At 47.9% G+C, this 24,140-nt stretch overlaps 1 protein-coding gene across 1 annotated transcript in view; it reads right to left on the bottom strand.

Moving 5' to 3' along the window:
• Positions 1–1,783: 1,783 nt before the first annotated feature.
• PLPP3 (phospholipid phosphatase 3) overlaps positions 1,784–24,140 on the bottom strand; it is a 45,047-nt gene continuing 22,690 nt past the window's right edge. Inside the window, exons 2-6 of the mRNA XM_071436817.1 lie at positions 22,331–22,488; positions 16,922–17,205; positions 15,878–15,935; positions 8,654–8,830; positions 1,784–3,610 (exon numbers count right to left, since the gene is read on the bottom strand). Coding sequence (XP_071292918.1) covers positions 3,485–3,610; positions 8,654–8,830; positions 15,878–15,935; positions 16,922–17,205; positions 22,331–22,488 — 803 coding nt within the window. The 3' untranslated portion in view covers positions 1,784–3,484. The remainder of the gene's footprint in view (positions 3,611–8,653; positions 8,831–15,877; positions 15,936–16,921; positions 17,206–22,330; positions 22,489–24,140) is intronic.

A 24,140-nucleotide genomic window follows, 5' to 3' on the forward strand; every position in this document is an offset into this window, starting at 1 on the left:
TCATGGTTTGCGGTGCCTACAACTCTGTTCCTTTGGCTTTCACTTCCCTGTGGGGTTTCACTGAAATGCTCATTTAAAATCGGTCCTTATTCCTCCTGTAGCACTGGAACATTCCTCTGTGCTTGGCTAGCCCAGAGATCTCCATGGACCTTGCCTTTTCCACCCATGCTGCCAGAAATGATCACTTCTCTTAGTCCCCAGGCAGTGAGTAGGGGTGAGCCCCAGTTCCACCTGGTTGTGCAAAGCTTCTCTTACCTTCCCCAGGATGGGATGGAATGGGACAGCACGGGAGACGTGGGCAGGAAGCAGAGGAGGAAACGACCATCGCTCAACCATTCACAAATAGGACTTGGCACTGCTGATGCTCAGCCCCACATTATAGAGTTCAACCCTGTTGGTTCATCCATGGTCTTTTCTCCCTCTCTCCAGGCTGACCCACACATCCTGAGTGAGATCCCGTGACTCGCCAGCCCCGCCGCCCTGCCCAGGCTCTTAGCACCTCCTGTTCCGCTTCCCTTGTGACCCTTCTCCAAGCCCTCCTCTTTCCCCCAGACATCTGTATTCCTGCCTTTTTCCAAGTTGCTGGGGTGAAGATGCAAGCAAACACTTTTCTCAGCCCGGTGCTTGCTGCACTGGGGCTGGCTCTGCACAGGCAGGGCTCCACAGGCAGACAGAGCAGTGTGTCCTCCTCCCATGGGGGTACTTACACCCAGGCAATGCATTTGGGAGATAAACTGGGGATTAACAGCCTGTCCTCACAGCCATTGCCCTGAAGCTGAAGTCTCACCTCTGCAACACACTCAACCTCCAAACACTCAGGCTCAGATCACACGTGGCACCATGAAAACGCCCTTTGCATTTGGGACAGGTGCGGGTTTACGAAGTTTTTCCACGCGTAATAAAATTTTACTCCTAATTAGGATAATAATAGCAAGTGCTAGCTCAGTTCTGCTGGCTTAATTTCCACCTGCTCTTTCTTTGCAGTTTGATGTGGTATTTGCTTCCTGTCATGCATTCTTGCATATTATTTCTGTGCCGTGTTATCTCGCTGATGTGGTTCGCTCAAGGAGTGGTCGAAACGCGGCTCTGACCGTGTGTCACCACCAACAAGTTCATTTGCCTCTGTAGGAGGAGGAAAATAACAATAATAAAAAAATAAAAACAATAATAAAAAAATTAAAAACAATAATAAAAAATCCAGGCTGCCTCGTAACTGTGTGCTGAGCACATGTGCCTCTCTGAGCACATGTTGTTGTGTGATTTTTTCTTTTTTCTTCTTTCCTGTCCCACCTACGTTTGCAACCCAGCAAGCTGCAAGAGTTTGGTTCAGCTGCCAAGTGCCTGCTTTTCATGGGAAAGGTGTTTGAGCAGAGCATAGCTGGGAGCCCTCCTAGGCCAGGGGTTGTCCAGGAAGACCAGCAGCTGGGCTGTGGCTCTTCAGACCTTATTTTACTTCCATAATATTTCTTTATATCTCATAAGATTGTTAAAGTAAAAGGGATGCCTTCAGTAAAATGAGATTTGCTTTGAGACTGGACATAGAAAAGAGAAGATCCATGCAAACCCACAAGTGCCCCCAAGCCAGGAGCTGGTGGGACCTTCTCATCACTCCCATCAAAAATGGCACCTGGTCTTTCTTATCCAGCTGCCCTCCTGTACCATCACATCCCCAAATGCCACCCAACATCCACATCACACTTCCAACTGTCCCACTGGGCAAGGACCCTCTTTTTCCGTTAGGGAAAGGGCAACCCAAAGACAGAATGCAGCTTGCACCAGGATGTTTAGTTGTGTTATGAGCTTTTATTTAAAAAGCACATTTATACAGCAATAATTTCGCAGATACAAACTTCAATTTTGTATTCTACAAAAGTCTTTGAATATTCTTCTCTTTACAAAATGGAACATTACAAAAATACAGACAATTTAATATGTTTTTTTTATACAAATGTCTCTAATTGTAGTTATTTTCATTAAAATATTACTACCACAGAACTACAATATTTTAGTCGACTATAAAAAAATTAATTCAATGCTTTTTTAAGCAGCAAAATGTAAATAACACAGGTCAGGACACAGTTTATAGTCATAGTGGATATATCTAAAATTGTTTCAGAAATAATATTTTACATAGTTAATTTTTAAGGTTTTATACATTATTTATATAATATTTATAATATAAAAAAAAATCATAGCTTGCTATAAGTTGAAATGATAGGACGGATTCTGTGAGAAGGATGTGCAAATGGCTGTTCTGCGTGTTCTGCGGGATCCCTTTGCAAATGCGCTTCGTGGAAGGGCTGCAAACCAAGCACCTGTGGCTTCTGGGCAAAAAAAAAATGCCATCATCACACCCGAGAGAGGCACAGCTGATTTCCCACCGGAGCAACCCAGCGGAGCACAGGACCTGGTACTGCCATGGCGCACCCTGGGGTGGCCAGGGAGGAGGAGGATGAGGAGGATGAGGAGGAGAGGAGGGGATGCACAAACCGACTGACACCCAGGCCGGGACGTGCCGCCCAGCAGCCCGTCCCAAAACTGCAGAATAAGTTTCCCCAGGACTCAGCCCCGGGGTCGTAGTGCGAACTGAACGAGTCTTCGGCAGAGCCGCCGCTCCCCCGGCGCAAACCGCGGCTCCCGCGGGCAGGCGCGCACGGAACCTGCTGGGATTTTTCTCTGGGGGAAAGGGCTGGGAAGTGGAGGATGCTCTTTTCATTTAGGAGGGCTCGGGTGGGATGAGCCCGTGGCAGGGAGCGAGCGGGGAGGAGGAAATGTGGCTTCTCTGTGCGGAGGAGGGAGATCTCCGGCCTCACTGCGCGTCTCGGGCCGCTCGTTAAAGGCGTCTAGTGTGAGCAGAGAGAGCAGAGACCCTTCAGAGACCATGGACTGGGCAAGCTTCTTCTAAATTAAGTCACAGTATGGAAGAGAGGAGGCAAAAATAAACTAGGATCAAGAAGAGAAAAAAGCAACTCTTATGAACCAATCCTAGGTCTTGACTCAGTGCTCATACGTAGTGCTATACAATTTAGTCATGAGTTGGTTTTTTTTTTTCTCGCAGGCATTGGAAATCTTCGTAGTCAGAAAAAAACCTAGGATGGCCAGCTTTCCAAAAATCCCTTAGTGTTCACTGGGCTGGGAACAATTTGGCGTTCACTACAACATGAACACTCAAACCAATTGCACATCCAGAACTCCGGCACCTCTCTTTGTTTGTTCGGCATTTTGTGTAGTGTGGGTTTTGTTTTTTTCCTTTTTCATTGTCACCTTTGCCTTAGTTGACCACCACCACCCCTTTCATCCAAATGTCGCAAGTTGAAAAGACCACAGAGTAAGACTTTACTGGTCGGGCAAGAAAGTCTCTCCCTACATTCTACTGTCTGATGAGATTTGAGAGCAGCAGGTAGTTGCTGTCAGCAGTCACTTTTTTTTTTGAAAAAAAAAAAAAAAAGTTTAAAATACAACACCCATCTGATTCCTCGAAGTTCTACACCATGTTGTGATGATTATTCCTCTCAATGATGTCCACAGGTGAAAGGATCTCCTTCCGGATGGGAGGTGGAGGCAGGCAAGTCTTTGTCTTGGGCTTGAAGAGATCTGAGACGTAAAACACCTGCAGGAGTAAGTGAAAAAGGCAAACTTAGCCACAGTGGGTGATGGTTTGTGCAAAAAGTTGGTTTACGGAATATATACACATCTTTAAGCTGCAAAAATAGCACTTTTTGAATGCCTGCCTGTAACAGCTGTGAAATCCCAAGCGCCTGCTACCACCTTTCTGTACAGCAGAGGAAAAGGCTCAGACCTCACAAAACTGTAAAAACATGAGAGGACAACTTGATTTCTGCGTCATCACAGAGTGCAACATCCAGACCTCTGCTGAACGGGTTGAAAAGCCAGGAAACAGATCCATGGCCTGCGCTCCAATAAAATAACAAAGGTCTCCAAAGGGCTGGCCTGACTCATCCTCAGTGGTTTCAGGGATGGAGTCAGTGAAACAATTCATTCAGCCAGACATCAGGTAGGCAATTAAAAGCTTTCAAGTTAAAACTGTGTTAAAAGCTATCAGCAGTGAGTCAATGGTGAGCCATGCTCCTCATGCCCCACCAAGGCACCAGTACAGAGCTGGGGTCTGGTGGAAGCCAAAGGCTAAGGAGAGGAGAATCTATTCCTGACTCCTTCTTCCTAAATATCCCGTGATGTAACCCCTCTCCCGGATGTGAAAAAGCCAGTGCTTGGCAATTTCGGAAGGCAGCAACACAATAAGAAACAAAGTGCTGGGAGGAAACTTCAACATCCTCCTTTGGCAGCAGCACGAAGCTTATCAGTCCTCCAGGACTGGGGCACTTTCACCCTTGCCAAACCTCAGCCCTGTGCCAGAAGGGAAAAGAGTCAGACAGCACAGATCCTCTGGATGGAGCTAGAAGTGGCAAGGATTCATCATTTTGTCACCTGGGGCCACAGCCCCAAACTTCTGTTCTGCCACTGACTGTCCCTGCCAGCCCAAGTGTGACAGCTCATCTCAGAAAGCCCTAAACCCCAATAATCCCAACAGAAGCCATGGGTCTGCTGAGCTGAAATCCCAGGATGAGCAGCACATGGCTGTAGCAATCAGCAGTACATTTGATTTTTTTCTCCCACACCACTCAAATGCAACATTTAATCACCCAGATAAATCAGGGGGAAAAATAATTCCAAGGTGTTTAAAGAAATAATATTAGATTACGACTTCCAGGCTGGGTAAGACAGGGAGAAAGCAAAGGTTTGCTCTACCTGCATCTCCACATTTTCTAACCACCCACAGCCTTGTGCAGCAGGTCAAGTTGTCCTTGCAAATAACTTTTGCAAGCCCCTATCAGCACAGCAGATAAGGCTCAAGCTGGACAGCCAGCAAAGCTGCTGTACGCAGCAATTTACTCCTACAACTCTAACCAGGGATGAAGGAAGCTGAGCTGGTGCTGCTTTGTGGAAAAGCAGAGAGGGAGCTGATGTACAAAGCAGGTATTTTCTTGATGTATATGCTGGTTTCTGGTTGTTTGATTGTGTAACAGAGCTGATAAAGTTGTTTACAGGGCATCCAAGTGGCAGCCTTTGTATGTTTGGGTAAATAACAGGATCCAGCTGATGCTCCCGAGGATCACAAGCTGGAGTCTGGCCCCTTGCTGCAGCAGCCCAGTGTAAAACTACATTGAACTGCTCTGGCACTGGTTTTATTTTGGGCTGTTAATAACTGCAACCCCCCATTTGTCTGGTTTGGTGCATTTCTGGTGCCATCTCACTCATTCATCCACCTCTGAGAGCTGGATTCAATCAAAAAGGTGTCCAACTTCTGCACCAAGATAGCCATGACAAATCAATTTATGGGAGGGGATTGCTGAGTGCAAGAAGCATCTGGGGATTGCTTTGAGTCTGGTCCTTATTTTTGACAGGAATGAGTTATGGTGGAGTGTCATCCTGGGTATTTTTGCTTTTACTGTGCTGCTTTTCAGGTTTCATTGAAAGGCTGGTTAAGGGGTTTCATTTCTCTTTAAACTGTATTTCACTTTAACATGGCTGGAGGTTATATAAACATTTATAGGAATCATGAAACGTGATCTTTGGGGGTTAAAAGTGTGTTAAATCCTCCTAATGCTTGAACTGTTTAACACAAAAAAGGACTAATAAACGTGCTAAGTTTTTCACTTGGATTAGCTCCATTTCCTGTAGAAGGTGCTCTCCACCCATAAAGAAAACTTGATGGGAGAAGACTGAGAGCATTTTAAGCCAATATCTCACATTCCCACTTAACAATTCCTATTACTTTTCATCCTATTGAAGCAATTTTTAATCATATACAGAGAGGTTAAAACAACTCCTCTGAGCTAACCAGAGCAACACTGGGAGCATGTCCTCCTGACATCTCCCCTTCTCCCTCTCCCTCAGATGAGACATAAACCACACAACACACAGCAAGCTGCCTGCAAGGCGCAGAGAAACTATTTCTATTTGAGAAATCTTCGTTGTATTTCACCCTGGCTCCATGTCTGAATGTTTCATCAGGTGGAAGTGCTTGACATTAATGTCTTTTGCTTGTTATTTCAGGCACTGAAAGACAAACGTGTCTGCTGCAGCACGACCTGGTTTAAGCTCGGGCAGGCTTTGGAGATGAAATCCACAATTGGTTTCTACTGAAAATTATGGCCTGATAACTGTGGTGTTTTTACAGCCCTTGGCTACCACCAGGGTGGACCCTGAAGGCTTTGCTGGGGGAAGGGGTGGCTGGGAGCACCCAGGGTGGGAGGTGATGGGTCTCCAGGTCCCTCCATTTCAGAGCAGCCTGTGCAGGGGAGCTGGGCAAGAACCCCCAGGACATACCAGGAATTTTGACAAAAAGCTCCTAAACTGCTCCTTCAGTGCAAACTCTAGGGTGTTTTGGGATGACTCTTCCTCTTGTCCCTTGCTGCCACCTCCCAAAATGGGGGAAAGTCTACTAGGCCCTACTAGGCAAAGACTCCCACCAGCAAAGCCAAGTTCTGTAGAACAGTACACTGCTGGGTCTCTGCAGGCTGATGGAATGGGACAAGGGCTGGGCTCAAACTCTGCCCTGAGATGTTCCAGGTTACTGAGCCATTCCTGCAAAGCATTTAGACACAACTGCTCCTTCCTCCAGCGGGCTGGGACAGCAGCTCAGGCTGCCCCAGACTCACAGGCAAACTCGAGCCTGCCTGGGAAACTCCAGGCAGCTGCTTCCTATGACACAGGAAAACCATCCCAGCCCTGCCACAGCCTCCCCTTCCCAGCACAGCTCCCAGCTGCCGGAGGGCTGGGAGGGGACAGCCGGGCCTGCTGCTCTCTGTCCCAGCCAGGAAGCATCCGGACACCCATCCCAAGCTCCATCCGGAGAGCTATTGTCCTTCTGGAGCCACTGCTGGGACCCAGGGATGCACTGCCTGCTCCCCACTCCCCTTCCACACTGTGCCTGTCAGCCCACTTCCCACCACAAAGACACACACTTCTCTCACCTCCCCATAAGGATCTGCCAGCCCTGCATGGGACGTGGGCACCAGGCAAAGGCAAAACCCAACAGCTACTGCTCACAGAGTTAATAATACTGCATGAAAATGTCCCAACAATGACATTTTTGTTTTGGCTTTGGAATATTATCAATGAGTGGGAAGTACATAAATAACCTATTTTCTCTCCCTGCAAAATGCAATATTGGTGAACTTAACTTCTTGTTCCCAAGACTGATTTACTTTTAGAACAGTTAAAAAAAAACCAAACAAAAAACCCAACAAAAACCCCCACAAAAAGTGGTGAGCTGTTAAAATCTTGCTTTTGGGGAGTTCACACAGACACAGAAACCACCACAGCCCCCAGCTTCTTTGTGTCTGAGGCAGCTGCCTCACCTGGTTCCCCCCCATCCTGCCAACTTAAAACATATGCATGTGTCACTTTGAGTTACAGGGCTGTGCAATCATGTCACCCTTTGGAGAGCAAGTGGCACAAGAACCAGCCCAGCAGCTGAAGAGAAATGGGCACAGCTTTTGTTGGCCACTTTTTCAAGAGCCCTTTCGCCCCCTGAAAATCCATCAGCCATCATCCACCTCCCCATGTCAGGGAGATAGCAGTTTTTGGAAGGACTGTGTAAAAGCTATAATGCCAAGCACCCCAGACTCTCTGCTCAGCTCCTGGTGGAAAATCTTGCTAAGGAGCCTAACTGAGAACATTCACTCTGGGGATAAATTCCCACAGAGAGCAGCAGCTCAGGGAAACAACAGTGTAGCAGTAAAGAGAAAGGAAAAGAAATATTGTTCAGCTGAGTGCCACTGAGAATTGCCAAAGCTTCTGGTGGAGAGGGAAACACCTTCCCTTGGCTGAATATCTTTCAGTGCCCCCAGCTGCCTGGACCAAGCCTTTGGAGCCTCTCACCACATCCCCAGCTGTAACAGGGAACCACCTGAGCTGAACTGGTGGGGTTGCAAAGGCCCTCCTGTTCCCCCCAGTGTCGGAACTCAATGCACCCCTCCGGGTGCCCAGAGTTGCCAAGGACCCCGCTGAGGGGTTCAGAGACCCTGGCATGCTGCCCAGAAGACCTGGGGATTTGATTTTGACCCCTGGAGCAAGTTACCAGCTTTGTATGAGGACCTGAAAGTCACAGAAGTTTAAATAGTATAATAATAAAATTATCACAGGGTGAAAATGTAGATTTTAGGATTTTTGGTATGGGGGTTATGGGGGACAAGATGGAGGAACTTGGGCATGTCTAGCCTTTCTTCTTCTTCTTCTTCTTCTTGTTCTCCATTTTCTGCAGTGATGTTGGCACTTTGGGATTGGTTTAGAGTAGAAGTGCACTGTCTAACATAGGTGATAGGTATTGGGAATTAAGTGTAAATATGTTATATGTAGTTTGTAGTATAAAAAGACAACACTGCCTCGGGGGCGGTCAGAGTGCCTGTGGCTGCCCGGCTGAGCAGATCTCGGCTGGGCAGAAAGAAAATTTTATAGATAAGAATTAATAAACAACCTCAAGACCAAAAAGTGAAGAGCTCTGACTCATTCTTCAGTTGCACGGGCTGAAACAGAGACATCCTGCACATCTCGGGGCAGTAATTTATAACCAACAACCCGAGAGCCCAGGAGCTTCCCGGCACTGTTCCTGCCCTTTTCCCCCACTCACCACGCAGTAAGCCACCAGGGCTCCCTGTGCAAAGCCTGCCAGCACGTCGGTGGGGTGGTGCTTGTGGTCGGAGACGCGGGACAGCCCGGTGTAAAAGGCCATCATGATCAGGGTGAACTGCAGCAGGGGACGGAGCAGCCGGGCTCCCTTCCACGTGAATCTGGCCTGCAGATAGAACTGTGGCAAGAGAGGGAAACAAACAAACAAAAAAAGGTTGAGTTAGTTTGCACAAATTCGCCCAAAATGCAGCAGTGACTGCGCTGTGGGGCCCTGTGGCTCAAGGAGGGGGAGTTGTTAAAATGGAAGGATGCTCCTTGCACCTGTGTGGCCTCTCGAGGGATTTTTAACCCGTGAGGGGGATGAGGACAGAGGTGGATGGGCACAGCCCTTCCTCAGTGAGCCAGAAACAGGAGATTGGGACCCCTGCACCCCAGCTCTGCTCCAGCCTCCACACAGCATGGCATCCCAGTAAAGAAATTCCTCCCCAGCATTATTAAACATACAAAACCAAAGTCCCAAATCTGGGATATTTAGGACTCATACCATCTCTCAGAGGGAAAAGAAGCATCCATGCAGCATGCTAAACCTTCAGAGCCATCCTGAGAACTGCCAGACATGGCCACAACCACCAACAATGTGCACAATGCCACCCTCCAACATTCTCCCATCATGTTTCCCCTCCCCAGCCCCAGGGTTTGAGGGAAACACAGAGCAGCTGCCCCTCTGGACGGCCTGGGAATTGCCTCCCTGGGTGGGAATGCCAAGCAAAGCCCTGGCCCAGCCGAGAGGAGGGCCCTGGGGTGATGTCAGGCAGACATTGTGGCCCTGCCGTGACTATCTCGGGCCCGCTTCCGCCCCGGGACCGGGCACGGCCGGTTCCTGTGGGAACGGGGAAGCTGGGCGGGAAGAGAGGGCAGGAAAACAGCAGCTCCTGCCGGGGATGAGGCAGGGAGGAAGGCTGTGGGAAGGGAGGGAGGGAGGGACGCCCAGGAGCCTCCAGGCTCGGGGAGCAGTCAGGCTCAAAGGGTGTGAAAGTGCCTGGCAAATGCTGCTCGGCCTCTGCAGCCCGGGCCTGCTCTGCCTCCTCCTAAATGCAGCACTGGAGTCAGACCCCGTGGGCTGCAAAGGGATTTACTCCCAATTTATGATCCTAAATGCAGCACTGGACTCAGACCCCGTGGGCTGCAAAGGGGAGTACTCCCCATTTCTGCTCCTAAATACAGCACTAGAGTCAAACCCTGTGTCCTTCAATGGGCTCTGCTACATCAGAGGACTGCAAAGGGGTTTACTCCCCATTTCTGCTCCTAAATGCAGCACTAGAGTCAGACCCCTGTCCTTCAAGGGGCTGTGCTACATCAGAGGGATGCAAAAGGGTTTACTCCCCATTTATGATCCCTTTTACACACCCAGAGGAGTTTGCACTGCCTTGATATGAAAGGGGATGAAGCTCTCACTAGGTTCCCTGAAACCACAAATAACTTAATGACAACATAAAAGCATTAAATGACCTGTAAAAGCAGAACTAACTGGGAAGCTGATAAGGGGGAAGCATAATTTTGGCCAATTTAGTATGTTTGGCTGTTGCATAAACACTGTATCTGCCCCTTTATGGAAAGAACACACACTGGGCTCTTCAGAAGAAATGAAACATCACATTGTCTGAATGGAGCAGATGCTCCAAATTATCCAAATTGTTAGCCAATTAACATGGAAGGGAGCAGCACCAGAACAGCTCGGTGCTGGCTAATGCACATGGTGATTCTGGGGAATATATCTGCAAACCAGCCTAAGCCTGGGAACGGAGCCACGGCCCCATGGAGCACACCCCACACCCCACATCACGGTCCCTTCCATCCCAAACCATTCCATGATTCTGTTTTCATGTTCAAGAGCCTCAAGTCAGCCCAGGTGACAGTGTAAAACTCAGGTTCCAGTGTGCTGCTGCTGCTGCTGCAGAGCAAAAATATCTCCAAGTATTATATATTATAAACCATCACTCTCAGTTCTACCAAGAAGACTTGAAACCTGATGTCTTATTTTAATCTTCTGTCTTTGTCCCATCAAATCACTTAAGAAGGAAATTTGCTGCTGTATAATCTGACATTAGCCACTTTTGCACAGTCTGGACATCTTCTCAAATCTTTCCACCCCACAAGCTTGGACTAAAAAAGTCATCTAGAGGTGAGGGTGCAAAGTATCAATTAAAAATTAGCAAGAAAAAGCAAACAGCAAGTTTGAAGATACAATAAAGTAGGCACTTCTGGGGCTGAACTGTGTCCCTCCTGTGCAATCTTCAGCCCTGGAAAAGGAGCAAAAAGCAGTGTGGCACCATAGGGGATGTGCTGGGTGTCCCCCAAGTCTCCAGCACCCAACTCACACCCACAACTGTGTATCTTGGAAAACTAAAACCCACAGGTTTAGTCCTGTGCTCCTCAGACATTGCAACACCAGTGTAAGGAGCTCAACTGAGTTCCTTTTACTGCCACAATAAAGGCCATGGAAAAACTGCTCTTTATTCCCCATTCAGAAGGACAAAAAAAAGAGCATAACAGCACTCCTCCTATTCCACAGGCATTTTATGAACATGCAGTGTTACAAAAGCTGCTCTCAAACACTAGGATCACCTCAATACTTTTAAGGTAAGACTTGGGGTACTCCAAACTTTGCCTCTGCCCTCGGTAGATAATTAATACGAGTTATACCAGTTAATACGACAAGGTCAAGAAGTGAAAGTAGAATTTAGGGGCTGAAAGGATCAGAATTTCTCTAATGCAGGAATTAGTGCTATTACCAAGAAATGGGAAGTTCCTGGAAATTTATCTGCAAATCTGCTTATGAAGGTGTTTTTGCTGTTTTGGTGGGGGTTTTTTTGTTTGGTTGGTTTGTTGTTTTTTTTTCTCCTGGGAGCAAATCTGAAATGCTGCCTGCTACAGACTGACAGATTTGGATGGGAATGTGGAGCTGGAATGGAGCCCTTCCCAGGAGGGGGTGGAAGAGCAAGACCACAACCAGGGTTATTTCCACCACAGATCATCACAGGGCAGCAAAAACCAGGAGCACCAACAGGAGCAAGGGTGGGAGAAATGGGATCACACAGAGTGGGAGTTATTTGGAGTTCCCATCCGCTGTCTCCTGGCAGAGGCTGGGTTACCACAAAGCAGATGGCTTGAGGGATGTCACTTCACTCTTCCTGTGCCAGGGGACTTCCACAGGGCTGCTGGGGAGTGCCCACAGCCACACACAGCCTCTGAGCAAAGCCAGGAGGAGCTGGCAGGGGACACAGGCTCAGAGCAGCACCCCTCAGTCTCCTGGGGCTTTCTGCTCTCCAGAAATCCCTTCATGCTCTCCTGCTGCAGGGCTGGACTCCATCACCCCCTCAGGCACACCTGGAGTTTCCTTCTGGGAAACAGCTGGGCTTGTTCCTGGCTGTCTGACCCCAAGTGACCTCCTTCTCCATTCCTGCACCATTCCTTCTCCAGCCCCATCTGCAAGCAGAGTGGTACCCAAAGTGCTACAGGGCCGAAACCTCTCCACCCCAGACTCATCCCAGTGTAATGCACTGCCCTGGCTGGACAAAGCCAGCTGGAGGCTGGGGAATGCAGAATTTGGCTTTTAGCACCACAAGGGAAGGACAGGAGATGGGCAAAGACCTCTCAGCCTGTGCTGTTTGCCTCTTCCCTGCCTTTGCTGAGTGCATAGCACCCTCTCACCCCATCAGAAATATCCCCAGTAGCTCAGTTCACAGCTCAGCCTTGGCCTCTGATTTAATTCCATTTTATTCTCTTCCTTAGGTCACCACTAAACTCAACTCCAAGTCCACAACCACCACAGAGGTTCCTTCACGAGGGCACATCACTGCTCAGCTGTACCAGGGCACCTTCTCCACCCTTCAGCAAGGAGCTCCAGGGAGAAGCCTCACACTCCCCTGACACATAAACCCAGCACCATCTCTCATTTTCCATTTACACCAGCAGAACTCACCACAACCCATTCTGAAGCCTTCTTCCTCACCCACTGACACATATTAAATACACAAGGTTTGCTTGCATTTTATCCAGAATCAGCCAATGTTACTGAGGGATATTAATTCAACTTTCCTGATATTTAAATTTAGCTTTTCTGCGCCCTTTGTGTGATTTCAGGCAACTTCATGCTGCAAATAAATCAGCATTATGGTCTCACATGCTCCAGGGGAGTGGAAAGCATCCACTGCTCCCTGCAAAGACTCCCCCACATCCACAGAAACAGGACAAAGAGGTGTGGGTCAGCTCCAGAGGGCTGCATGGAATAAGCTGTTCCCTACCTCCTCTTTCCTCAGCCTGCTATAAATACATATTACAGCTCGCTCAGCCAAGGGGTAACAAAGCAAGGAAAATTAGGACAAAGAGGATTACCCAAGAGTTATTTCCCCTTTTAAATTTTTTATACAAAGGCCTGATGTTAATTGAGTATTCCTGGTGACAAGAAGGCTGCGAGAAACTTAGCCCTGAGGTGTCAGCATTCAGAACTAAATCCCAGAGGATTTCACTGTGTTGCAAGTGCCTTTCCCTGGGACTTTTCCCTCAAAGCCCTCCAGGGCTTGGCATCTATGAATGTTTTCCTGCTAGGAGCCCATGGATAGCACAGGGCTCTGCTGCTGTGCCAGGAAATGGGGAAGCTGTGGTCACTCAGCCACTGCACACCAAACCTCTGGACAAATCCAGCCCCAGGCTGCAGGCAAAGCCCTGCGGGGTGCGTGGGAATCCATGGATCTTCTCACAGCCTGACTGGAATTTTCTGGCACCCGTCTCCACCAGGTGAAGCAAACTTGAAAACATTTTAATTCAGAATGGGCTCCAAGAGCGAAGCCAGGGAATGCCAGGAAAGGCGGGAAGTGACTTATCCTTGAAATATGAGGTATTGTTCAACCAGGAACACGCTCGGGACACGGCTGACCTGCCAGGCCTCTGCAGGACACGCTCAGCCCCACAGATCCCCCAGCTCTGCAGCAGCTCCTGGCACACTGCTGCTATCCAAAGTGTAAGCAGCAACCTGCTGCAGCACAGCCCCCACTTCCCAGGAACAGGGGAGCACCCGTTTTTGTCTTGATTGAGGTGGTTCCCTGATTAAACCCATCAAACACACCTCCTGCAGGCACTGGCATGGTGGATGCCATGTTTCTAAGCAGGCTTTCAAAACCCCAACTCATTCATTGAGGTGGGCAAGACAGCAGGGTTTATCTTGCATCAAATAAAATCCCTCTGGCTTACTATAATCTCCTTTTTCTTGTAATTATTTTTTTGATATTATCAGCCTCTCCAATGTGTCAGATTTTCTGCCTCCCTTTTTCTATGAGATTTCTCTGTCAGGCTTTGGCAGTGACCAGGGAACTGGAGTGATGGGAGAGCAGGGTGCTGCTAGACAAGCTGGAATCACTGGATCATTTAGGTGGAAGAGAGCCTTAAGATTGTTGACTCACCTGTCTTGTCTCAAGTTGCCTTTTTCTCCCTTCAATTTATCACCAAATACTTGATGTAATTTTTCCTGACTTCTTAAGACACAAGGCAACTGGACAGCTGGTCAGGCAGAGTCTGCTACCAGCCATATCACAGTTTTGGGACAAGGTGAAAGTTAAAAATAAAATAATTTAGAAGGGACTGTCCCCTGCATAGAGAGGGGCAAGTGGAACAGCCTGTTGTCCTGGGGAGTGTGGGGCAAAGTCTGGTGAGTGCTGACAGCTCAAGTGCTCCCATATGGGGACAGGGAAGGGCAGCAAAGAGACCTGAGGCATCACACAGGAGCTAAACACCACTTCTAAAGCCTGCTGCAAAGTTAAAAACAACATCAGGCAGCAGGCACTGGTGCAAAGCAGCAATGAGAAATGAGCCCTGCAGGTTTACTGTGCATCCTGTGGGAACTTGGAATGCACTCTGCAGTTTTGGGGTCTCTGCCCCCCAAGCTCTATATTCCCATTTGTTTCTCACCTGCTCCAAAAGTCCTGGAGTTTCAGAAAACACACAAAAAAACAAAGTTTGTCCAGAAACCTGCAGCAAATAGGTCAAGCCCTGGTAGAGAAGCCATCACCACCTTAATAGGGACCGGCAGTCCTTGCTGTTCCCAGATGCTGGGCTTGAAAATACCTCAGGGCTGACTTATCTGACTGCCCAGAGACCTCCCCAGAAATAAATGACTGCCCTTGTGAGCGATGGCTTCCAAACTCAGCTCAGAAAGCTTTTTGATAGGCTGAGCCTCCTGTGAAGCATCACCAAGGCAGCTCTTCATTGTAATAACTGGGAGGAAACGGCCAAAACAGTCGCTGGAGAAATTCAGAAGTTTTCCAAGAACAAAATAAGAGAGAAAACAAAGAAAGAATTTAATACGCCGCCCACAACTGCCTGGAAAGCCCAGTGATTCAGTTACAGGAGTTGCTCACAGGGAAGGGGATCCAAGGCTGAAAAGGCTGGAGGGAGCAGTGGCCACTTATCTTTCTAGAGGGTAAGGGATGGGGGGAGCACTGCTGATAGATAAAAGCTCATGTTTCATGGTTTTATCAGTGCAGTGCTGTTCCTCTGCTTGCAAATCCGAGATTACCAGGGACGGAGGAGGAGCACAAATCTTAAAAGCAACACAAAACCTGATTTTTTATGAAATAAATAACTTGCAAAAGAGGAAAACCAGGCACAAACCCCTCAGAAGGGTGTGTGTGTGTGTCCAGCCCGTGTGGGCAGCGCTGCCTCCTGCAGTCCCAGCAGGAAGCACCTTGGCAGCCACCCCGGCCCCAGCCCAGCGCAGGAAGGGCAGAGCCATTTCTCACTGACAAAGGAAAACAAGTCCCAGCCCTCCCCTCCGGAACCAGGCTGCTCCACCTGCTCTGCTGGCACATTTCGGAACCAGGCATCACCTCCTGACATGGCCATGCAGCACATCCTGCCCCTCCATCCATGAAACATTCTGCCTTGCCCCAAACTCTCCTCAGTGTGCAAACAGGCCATCCACAAATGTAGCAGGATTTGGATTTAATTGCCACCTTGGCCACATCCCAAAGCTGCACACACAGAGCTCAGCTATCATCCCAGGAGTCTCTGTCCTAAAAACCACCACAGCAGCTGAGGGAGGATCTTCCCACCAACAGCTCAGACTCTTCTTTACCAGCCAACTTCCCATGTCCAAGGCTCATCCTGCCATTACTGCTATGGAATGTGGGATGGGGGACAGGGGATCAATCAGCTCAGTGAGGTCACTTACCACCAAGTACAGCATGGTGTACAGGGAGAAGGACGCGTGCCCGGAGAAGAAGGATTTCCTGCAAAACAAAGCAGGTGCTCAGAACCAGCCAGCACAATCCTCAATATCACAATTCCCCCTATAATACGGTGACTTGGCATCTGAGGGTGCCAGAGCAGAGGGACTCACAACCCCCAATCCTTTGGTTATAAAACCCCTGTTATCCGCCCTGCCTGCTGGTGAGGCAGAAAGCAAACGGATGGACAGGATGCTTGCATTGTTTGTCCCTTCCTGGCCTACTCAGGGGACAGGAGTTATTTCCAGGATAACCTAATAACTCATCATCTTGCCTCAAATAACCGGGAAACCCTGAAGAAATGAGAAGAGAGCAACTTCTCCAGAAGCCTGATTGCAGCATGAGGAATGTGCCCCTGGCAAAGTCAAAATTGGGCATCTGATGGATGTGATAGAGCTCCAAGGGGAGGCACTGGCAGCCCTGCCTGTGTGGTGGAGCCTTTCCTGAGGAGAAGCTCTGCTGTGACACACGGGACAGCTCGGGCTGCTCACCATGAGCTCAGCTCTGGGGGTGAATTCCCACAGAGAGCAGCAGCTCAGGGAAACAATAGTGTAGGAGTAAAGAGAAAGGAAAAGAAATATTGTTCAGCTGAGTACCACACTTCCCAAGGGAAACTGCTGCCCACTGGAAAACGGATTTATGGCCTTCGCAGAAAAAGCAGCATTTCATAGAATCCTAGAATGGTTTTGGGCTGCAAGGGACATCAAAGACCAGCTCGTTCCAGCCCCCTGCTATGGTTAAGGACAGCTTCCACTAGACCAGGTTGTTTAGATCCCCATCCTAGATGACATTCTGGGAATGGGGCATCCATCCACAGCTTCTCTGGGCAACACACCCCATGCCTCACCACCCTCACAAGGAAGAATTTCATCCTACCATCCAAACTAACCCCACTCTCAGTTTCAGATTCGAATCCTCTATTGCAGACAGAGAAACCCAAGCCACATTTAGTGTCAGCAAGCCTTGGCTCTGGTGCCAGGGGCTCTCACCTGGCTTCCTGCACCCTGCTGTCGCTCCCCCTGCAGGTGTAGTTCTGGATGTAAACTCCCTTGGCGCAGTTGATGGTGGAGAAATCCAAGTCACAAACCGCCAGGAAATGCGGCCGCAAGCGCCCGACGGACACTTTGGCAATGTCTGTGAAGGACTGGCTGATGGCACAGCCAAAAACAAAGCAGCCCACTTGCTTGTAGAGAGCTGCCACGTAGGGGTTCTGGATGAAGGAGCGGGATTTCTCCTTCAGGTAGTGGATGCGGTAGAGCTCTCCCGTTATAATCTGCGAGGGAAGCACAACAGAGAGGTCAGAGAGCAGGAAAAACACTGGGCAAATGTCAGTTCTTTAATTTCCTTTCTGCCTCTGTCAAGGTTGAGATTGGAGCTCTGGAGATAGTATTTCATATTCAGGCTCAAAGGTGTATTATTTCTTATCTATATTATGGTCTTACAAGTTGTGAGTTGTACAGCATTCTACAAAATGGCTAACCATCTTTCTCTACAAGGTCTTTTAGGGTTAAATTATCCAATTAAGAAATTACACCTGGATTATTTTTACTTTTAACCCAATAACCAATCCCTCATGTCCTGCAATGTGGACTTTTCTGTCCAATTACAAACACCCAAACCCAAGAAGAAGAAGGTGAAGAAGAAGGACCAGCCACCGCCCTAAATCCTCCATCTTGCCCCATATATATTCCTATATTCTAAAACCTTAAACTCTAAGTTTTCCACCCTGTGATACTACACACTCCTATTCAAACTATACACCCCTAAAACCAGCTCTATCATTCAATTTTAGAAGCCTTCTCCGCAGCCTCAGGTCAAATACAGTATTCTCTTGAGGGTCTGTGCCTTTCAGCACAGAAAGTTTAAAATTCTCAGCATCCAGGGCTCCAACAGGCAAAAGCAGGGCCAGGTGTGAATGCAGGGCTGAGACAGCTCTGAGATCTCAAACCAGGAATCTGCTTCTGGAGTGAGGAAGGAGAAGCCATGGCCCAGTGTCTCTCCATCCTCCCCCTCGTCCCTCCCAGTGCTCAACATGTTGTTTATGGAAAAGTCCAATAAATGAAACAAAAGAGTAAAGTTTGGGTTAGCACACTGGCATATCTTTACTGAAGTGAAGAAACACCCCAGCATAGTGGGAAAAGAAAATTGACATAAACCAGATAAAGAATTAGTGTGTGTTGGGAAGGAGAGGCCAGACCCACTACCCTCTTGTCAAACTGATTTTGGAGGAAAATAAACCCACATCCTGCTTATCTTCCTCTCTTAAAATCATTAACACAACAAAGGAAGAAACAGAAAGCCCCAAATTTTTCAGATTCTGGCCCAAAACTTGTTGCCAGCAGACCCAATTCAGACCTCTCAAGGCCTCCAAAAAGTCTGGCTATTTTGGGGCATTTCAAGGTGTCTTCCCATCACATGGCAGCAGATTATGTTTTTCTTGTGTCAGGGGTGCTGGGGTTTGACAGTATCGCCATAAATCATTGTCAGGGAGCAGAGGATCCAACTTCTCACACTCATGACTCTTAAGAGGCAGGTTAATGAAAATCAGGCTGTGAAATGAAGTCCAAATGTCTCACCTCTCCCAAAGAGCCAAAGATTTAAATTGTTCTCCGTCACGCTACACACCTAAATTTTAAGCTCCAGATTTACAGCTTTAGGATTTCATTCATTACTCTAAATGTTTTTATACCTGAGTAATATATCGAGGCAGAGGTTTTGTGGGGTTTGTTTTTTTTTTTTTTTTTGGATGCCCCCTTGTCCCTGCCTCTCTGTAGTCACGGGGACTGTGATATGTAAAATTAACTGTCAAGAAAAATGCCTTCATGTTAATCCCTTTCTGGAGCAGCCAGCAATATTCCTCCCAGCGTGGCAGCCTGCCAGCCATAAGCAGGAGACGAGGCTCCCCTGCCTACCTTTTTTAAAAGCTTGGCACAACCTTTGGAAACTAATAAACTGGAAAAGTATGGCAATTAGACTAAGAAGAGTTGAAGCTGTATCATTGTTTGAACTCACTCGTACCGGGGCTTGGAAAAACAAAGGTTGACCTAAGGCAGCTGAAATTGCAGCTAAGCAGGCTTTATCAAAGAGAGATACAACTGTAATAACAGAAAATAAATGCCAAGCTAGAGCAGGCTCTGCTACCATGCACAGAAATTCTTTCAGTGGCTGCACCACCATTTGGGGTTTACGCGTCACAGCTGAGATTTCCTCTTGGAAATCTGGTAGTGACCAAGGATTGTTTAGGGAGCTGCATCATTTTAATCCTCACAGTCTCCAAAGACCATGGTTTATCTCCATTTTGAACCTCTTTTTTCCAGCACAGGAAATCTACTGGCGTGAGGCCTGCAGAGGGAGGTTGTCCTGGAGGGACACAGAGGCTCCTGCCCTCCCAAAAGCCTAAATTCACAAGAAGGGGAGCTCTGAGGCTCAAAACTCGTGGCTTTCACAGAGGGAAGACCAGACAAATTAAGGATGATATCTGACACTGGGACATGTGCCATTACTGCAAACTCACACACAGATCCACTCAAACCTGAGGCTCTTGGCCTGGGGAAAGGCATGTGACCATTTTAAACAGGGACCAACAAAAGTCTGGGGATTAATATTTTTCTCTCACTGTTGGTGGTCTGGGTAATTGCACACATGTAGCAGATTGTAAATTGGAGCCTTCACTCCCTCACTAAAATGCTGCTGGGTACCCAGGAACCCTTCCCAGTAAGTGAAAGCCATGGATCAACTTAATGAGTAGCTAAAAATTGGGTAAACTTGGTTTTTTGGCAGTGCTGTCCCAGATAAAGCAGGACGGTGAAAAACTAATGCAGCACAGATGTGCACAGACTGGAAGGACATCCTGAAAAGAAAACAAATTGATACTTTAAACATATCAAGCTCTTCTCATGCCTTGCACTCCTGGCGAGCCATCCACATGGGACATGTGCCATTCCCAGGTGATGGGCACAATTCCCTGGCACACATATTTTAAAAAGCTGGTCACTAGAGAGAAGCCAACATCAAATTTTTCTGTGAATGCTTTTTGCAGACTTTCAGTTGTCAAGTCCATTTTATTGTTATTATAAGCTATCACCAGCAATCCAATTAGCCTGTAATTACTTTTAGAGCTTTTCTAGCCACTTGCTTTTGGTGTAACATTCTCTATGCTAATCCCATTGCAGCATATCACCTTCAACTGTAAAACAGCCAGCTGATCCAGGTGTGTCACTTAGATCACCTAGCAAATTAATTTAATTAAGAATTTTTCATAGCCCTTCAGGACCTATCAGGTGTGGGGACATGGTACCACAGCAGTGGTGCCCCTACAAAGCTCAGGAGTGTCACCTTCCCCTTCCCACCATCCAAGGGACCACCAACATCACACTAACCACCTTCTAGCCCAAAGTGCAGTCAGGAGAGAGGTGAGAGTGCACAGCCCAGGGGCACGAGCCTCTCCAGTGCCATCTGCATGGACATTTGCCTGCAGTCAGTAAATACACAGATATTAAAACCAAATGCATGTCCTCTCCCATCCTGAAGGAAGCAAAGGTCTCTCCTCTGCCGTTTACTTAACAAACTCTCTGTGTGTCCTCAAGCCACTTAAAACATGACCTGGACCTTTTTACCCCAGGCTAGACTGCCTGTGACGCCACGTGAAGCGAGGGTGTGGAATTTTGGCTGCTCCATCCCAAAAGCCAGCTCCCTGGAAGTGCTCATGACCACTGCCCTGCCTTCCAAAAGAGCCAAAGGAGCGCACTCAGTGCTCTGTGGATTTGGAAGGAATTCCTATTATGCTACAGTAATTCTGGTATCTGGGTTACATCTGAAAAAGGAGGTCAGGCTGACTTGAATTTTCCATGCAGGCTGCCATAGCAAAGAAATCTGTTGCTTCAGTTCCTCGTTAGCCATTTGTGTCACTCAACAGCAAATAACTGAGCTTTTGAATTTACCTTATTAAGTTACATTTGTTGTGGGCACAGTGAAACCAGGTCAGAAACATACAATTCTTTGGGGATTTTCATTCTCTTTTAATTGACCTGCTATTTCGTGGTACAGAGTTGATGGATCACACAGGCAGCTGATTATGTTTCCAGTTTCTCTTCCAACTCCTGTATTTGCCACTGCCTCATTAGGGATCAGAAGCACACTCTGCATGGAGCTGGCGTGCCGATAGCTCCGGCAGTAATGCGAAAATGAGAGGCTTTTTCATTTCATTTTTATGGCTTTTCCACACTCAGGGGTCATTCACCTACAGGGGGAAATTCTGCTGTGTTTATAGAACTGGGGGCCTGGCACCTTTTGGGCTTGTTTTGGGGAGGAAGGGGGCAGAGAAACAGGGCAATTTTGGGGAACTGCTTTGCTGGGTGTCTATGTGGTCAGGGAATGATGGAGAGATGAGGAAATGATGGAGAGATGAGGAAATTATGGAGTTATTCACATCAAACAAGGCTGAGGATGGAGTATTACCAAAGCAGGCATTGTGCCATCCTAAAATATCTATTGCCCATGAAAGGAAAGGTTAAAGGAGAACAAGTGCTTCTGACTTGTCCATCGCCATCCCTCCTGGCTGAAGGAGCAAGAGGAAGGTGGCACTTCTGGGAAAGCACCTGAGCTGTTCTGGCAGAAGGTGAGAAGGAAAAAAATGCAGGTACTTTTCATAGGGGAATTTCATCTTAGCTGGAAATGTTTAAGCAACAACCTGGAGACAGATCTCGTCTTCTGCCCCAGACCAAGCACACATGGGCATCAGGAGGCTCAACTCATGGGCTGAGTTCAGCTTTTTGGCTGGCAAATAAAGCTCTTGCCATGCAATCATTTCCTAGCACAGCTCTAGAAAAACTGGCAGAAGGAAAATGAAGAGGCATTGGGAAGGTGGGAAATGAACTACATTTTACAGCGAGGACCCTGGGAACATGGTCCCCATGGAAGGTTTTAATTGTCTTTTAAAAACAGCTGTAATATGCAATCTCTTAAAAACCTAATACTAACCTGTTAAATTTTCCAGGCACTGGTTAGCTGAAAAGATGTATCCTTTCTTTGTTTTTTAAACCTTATAAAATAGGCAAATACCATGAGTTATTTGAATAGTGACAAACCATGCCAAATCCTTACTGACACTCAAGTGTTTTTGCCTCTACTCTGAACTCTTACTGGAGGGTGGAAAAGTTCTTGTGAAGCTCACAGACTTGCCCAAACAGCTTTGGGCCTGTTTACAGGCTTCAAGAGTAATCTCATTCCTCTCATTACAAGCTTTCATTTGTAAATATTTGCAACTCCACGCTTACAAAAGTCAAACAATCCGCAGAGGAGATGTGCTCCAGTAGACACCGTGGCAGCATTAGCAGGACAAAGAGGTGCCAAAAAGCCCCTGCTGGGACAGAGGAGGAGGTTCTGGAGGTGGGACTCACCGCGAGGATGGCGATGAGGATGCCTGCAGCACACAGCACCGCGTCGTTGATGGTTTCCACGTTCTTCTGCGGGTACCTGATGCTGTCGTCGTCGCAGTAGAAGCCCCTCTGGTAGGGCTGGATTGTGCTTGTCTCGATGATGAGGAAAGGCAACCCGGCTACAAAGAAGGGGAGACAACCAAACCCATCAGCAATACAGGCAAAAACAAGCAGTTCACAAAAAACCCCCCAAGATTCAACTAGAAAACCCCTTGCAAACCATGCACCACTGTTCCTGGTGCTTTTCTTTCCATATTGTTATCTTTCCAAAGGGAACAGCATTGGGATTTGTTTTTCCAAGCTGCTCTTGCAGGGAAAAAGCATCTGCTCTGTTATGGTTATCAGATGTCTGCGCAGCCTGGTTCCAGTTAAGCCCTGTGCGCTGCAAATATTAACTTACAGGAACAGACCCCTGGAGCAATCCCTCTGCAAAAGGCCATGAAAGCCAATCTGGCACTGTCCTCCGGGGAGGGCCCGATGCTCCTCCGAGTGCACCGGGCAGAGCAGCCCAGAGCTGTGCAAACAAACACGGCAGGATCGAGTATCCGCAGGGCTTCTCTCCTGCCCGGCCAGCCATTCTCCATCCCCATCACTACCCTGCCTTTGAAGCCTTCCTTGGCTCACTCCTCTTTGTATTTACAGGCTGTATTGACAGTTTCCTGTTTGTACCTACTATTACACCAACCACGTGCTTTGGGCAGCTGTGGGACACACATCCATGCAAGGACCAGAGCACCCACAAAAGCTGATGAACTCCCATCTGAGCCTGTTCACCTTCAATCACAACAAAGCCACGTGAAATCTGGATTTTAAATACTATCTGGGAACCTTCTGTGCAGGATTCCTGTGTCTGGACAGCTTGGTTGGATCTTTGCACCAGGCAGGAAGCAGATCTGCTCAAGACCACGGGTCAGGACACACAGTATGGGGGGCACACCTGGAAATTGTGGCACATCCACAACTCCCTATTTTTTAAAGTTTTTCAGACAAACACAGCACTGCCTCAAACCTAGTAGGGTGTTTCCCAACCACAATGTCACCTTGGGCAGGGCACCTTCCTTCCCTTTGCCTCAGTTTCCCCATCCATCTTTGCTGTTAAGCCCATCATCGAGAGGAGCACTACATCCCCACAAAACCAAGCCCCAAATTCCCTGAAACCCATGTTCAGAGTAAATCACAAGCCACAAGGTACAGGAAACCCTCGTCCCACTTGCAGAGCGAAACCCAGGTAAGGGGAAAAACAAATGCAGAGTGGTTCCAGCTGTCCTTGGGCCAAGACAACAGGTCTCACACCCAGATCCTACAGAAGGCATTAGGGAATACTTGTCGACCACTAACTTGCTTAAGTATCTGTGGGTTTGTTTACACAGCTAGCACTCAAAGACATCAGAGGGTTTTTCCTTCTAAAATGAATAAAAATAATAAATAAAAAATGAAGCGCTGTTGGGTCTGACCCAAAGCTGTCCACGGCACATTTGTAGTGAACACCATCTGCTAGATGTGATTAGGCAGGGCACCATGCACGTTGCTCAGAAGTGTCACCAAAATAATGCTCTTCATGTTCTCCACATGAACCACTCTCTGGATTTCACTTTGCGCAATCCCCTTTGGCTGCTTTTCCTATATGTTAATGGGTTTGCCTAAGCCAGGATTACTACAGGGTTTTGTTAGTCTTAAGAAAAAACTCCATTGCCTGCAAGCAGGGACAACACATACTGAAGTGAAATTTTCAGGTACTCCATAGTGGTCTAGGCCACTGCTCAGGGCCCCT

The sequence above is a fragment of the Agelaius tricolor genome, unplaced genomic scaffold (assembly GCF_023055355.1).
Source record: "Agelaius tricolor isolate 1412-34295 unplaced genomic scaffold, bAgeTri1.0.p SCAF_11, whole genome shotgun sequence".
In the NCBI taxonomy this organism is placed as follows: Eukaryota; Metazoa; Chordata; class Aves; order Passeriformes; family Icteridae; genus Agelaius; species Agelaius tricolor.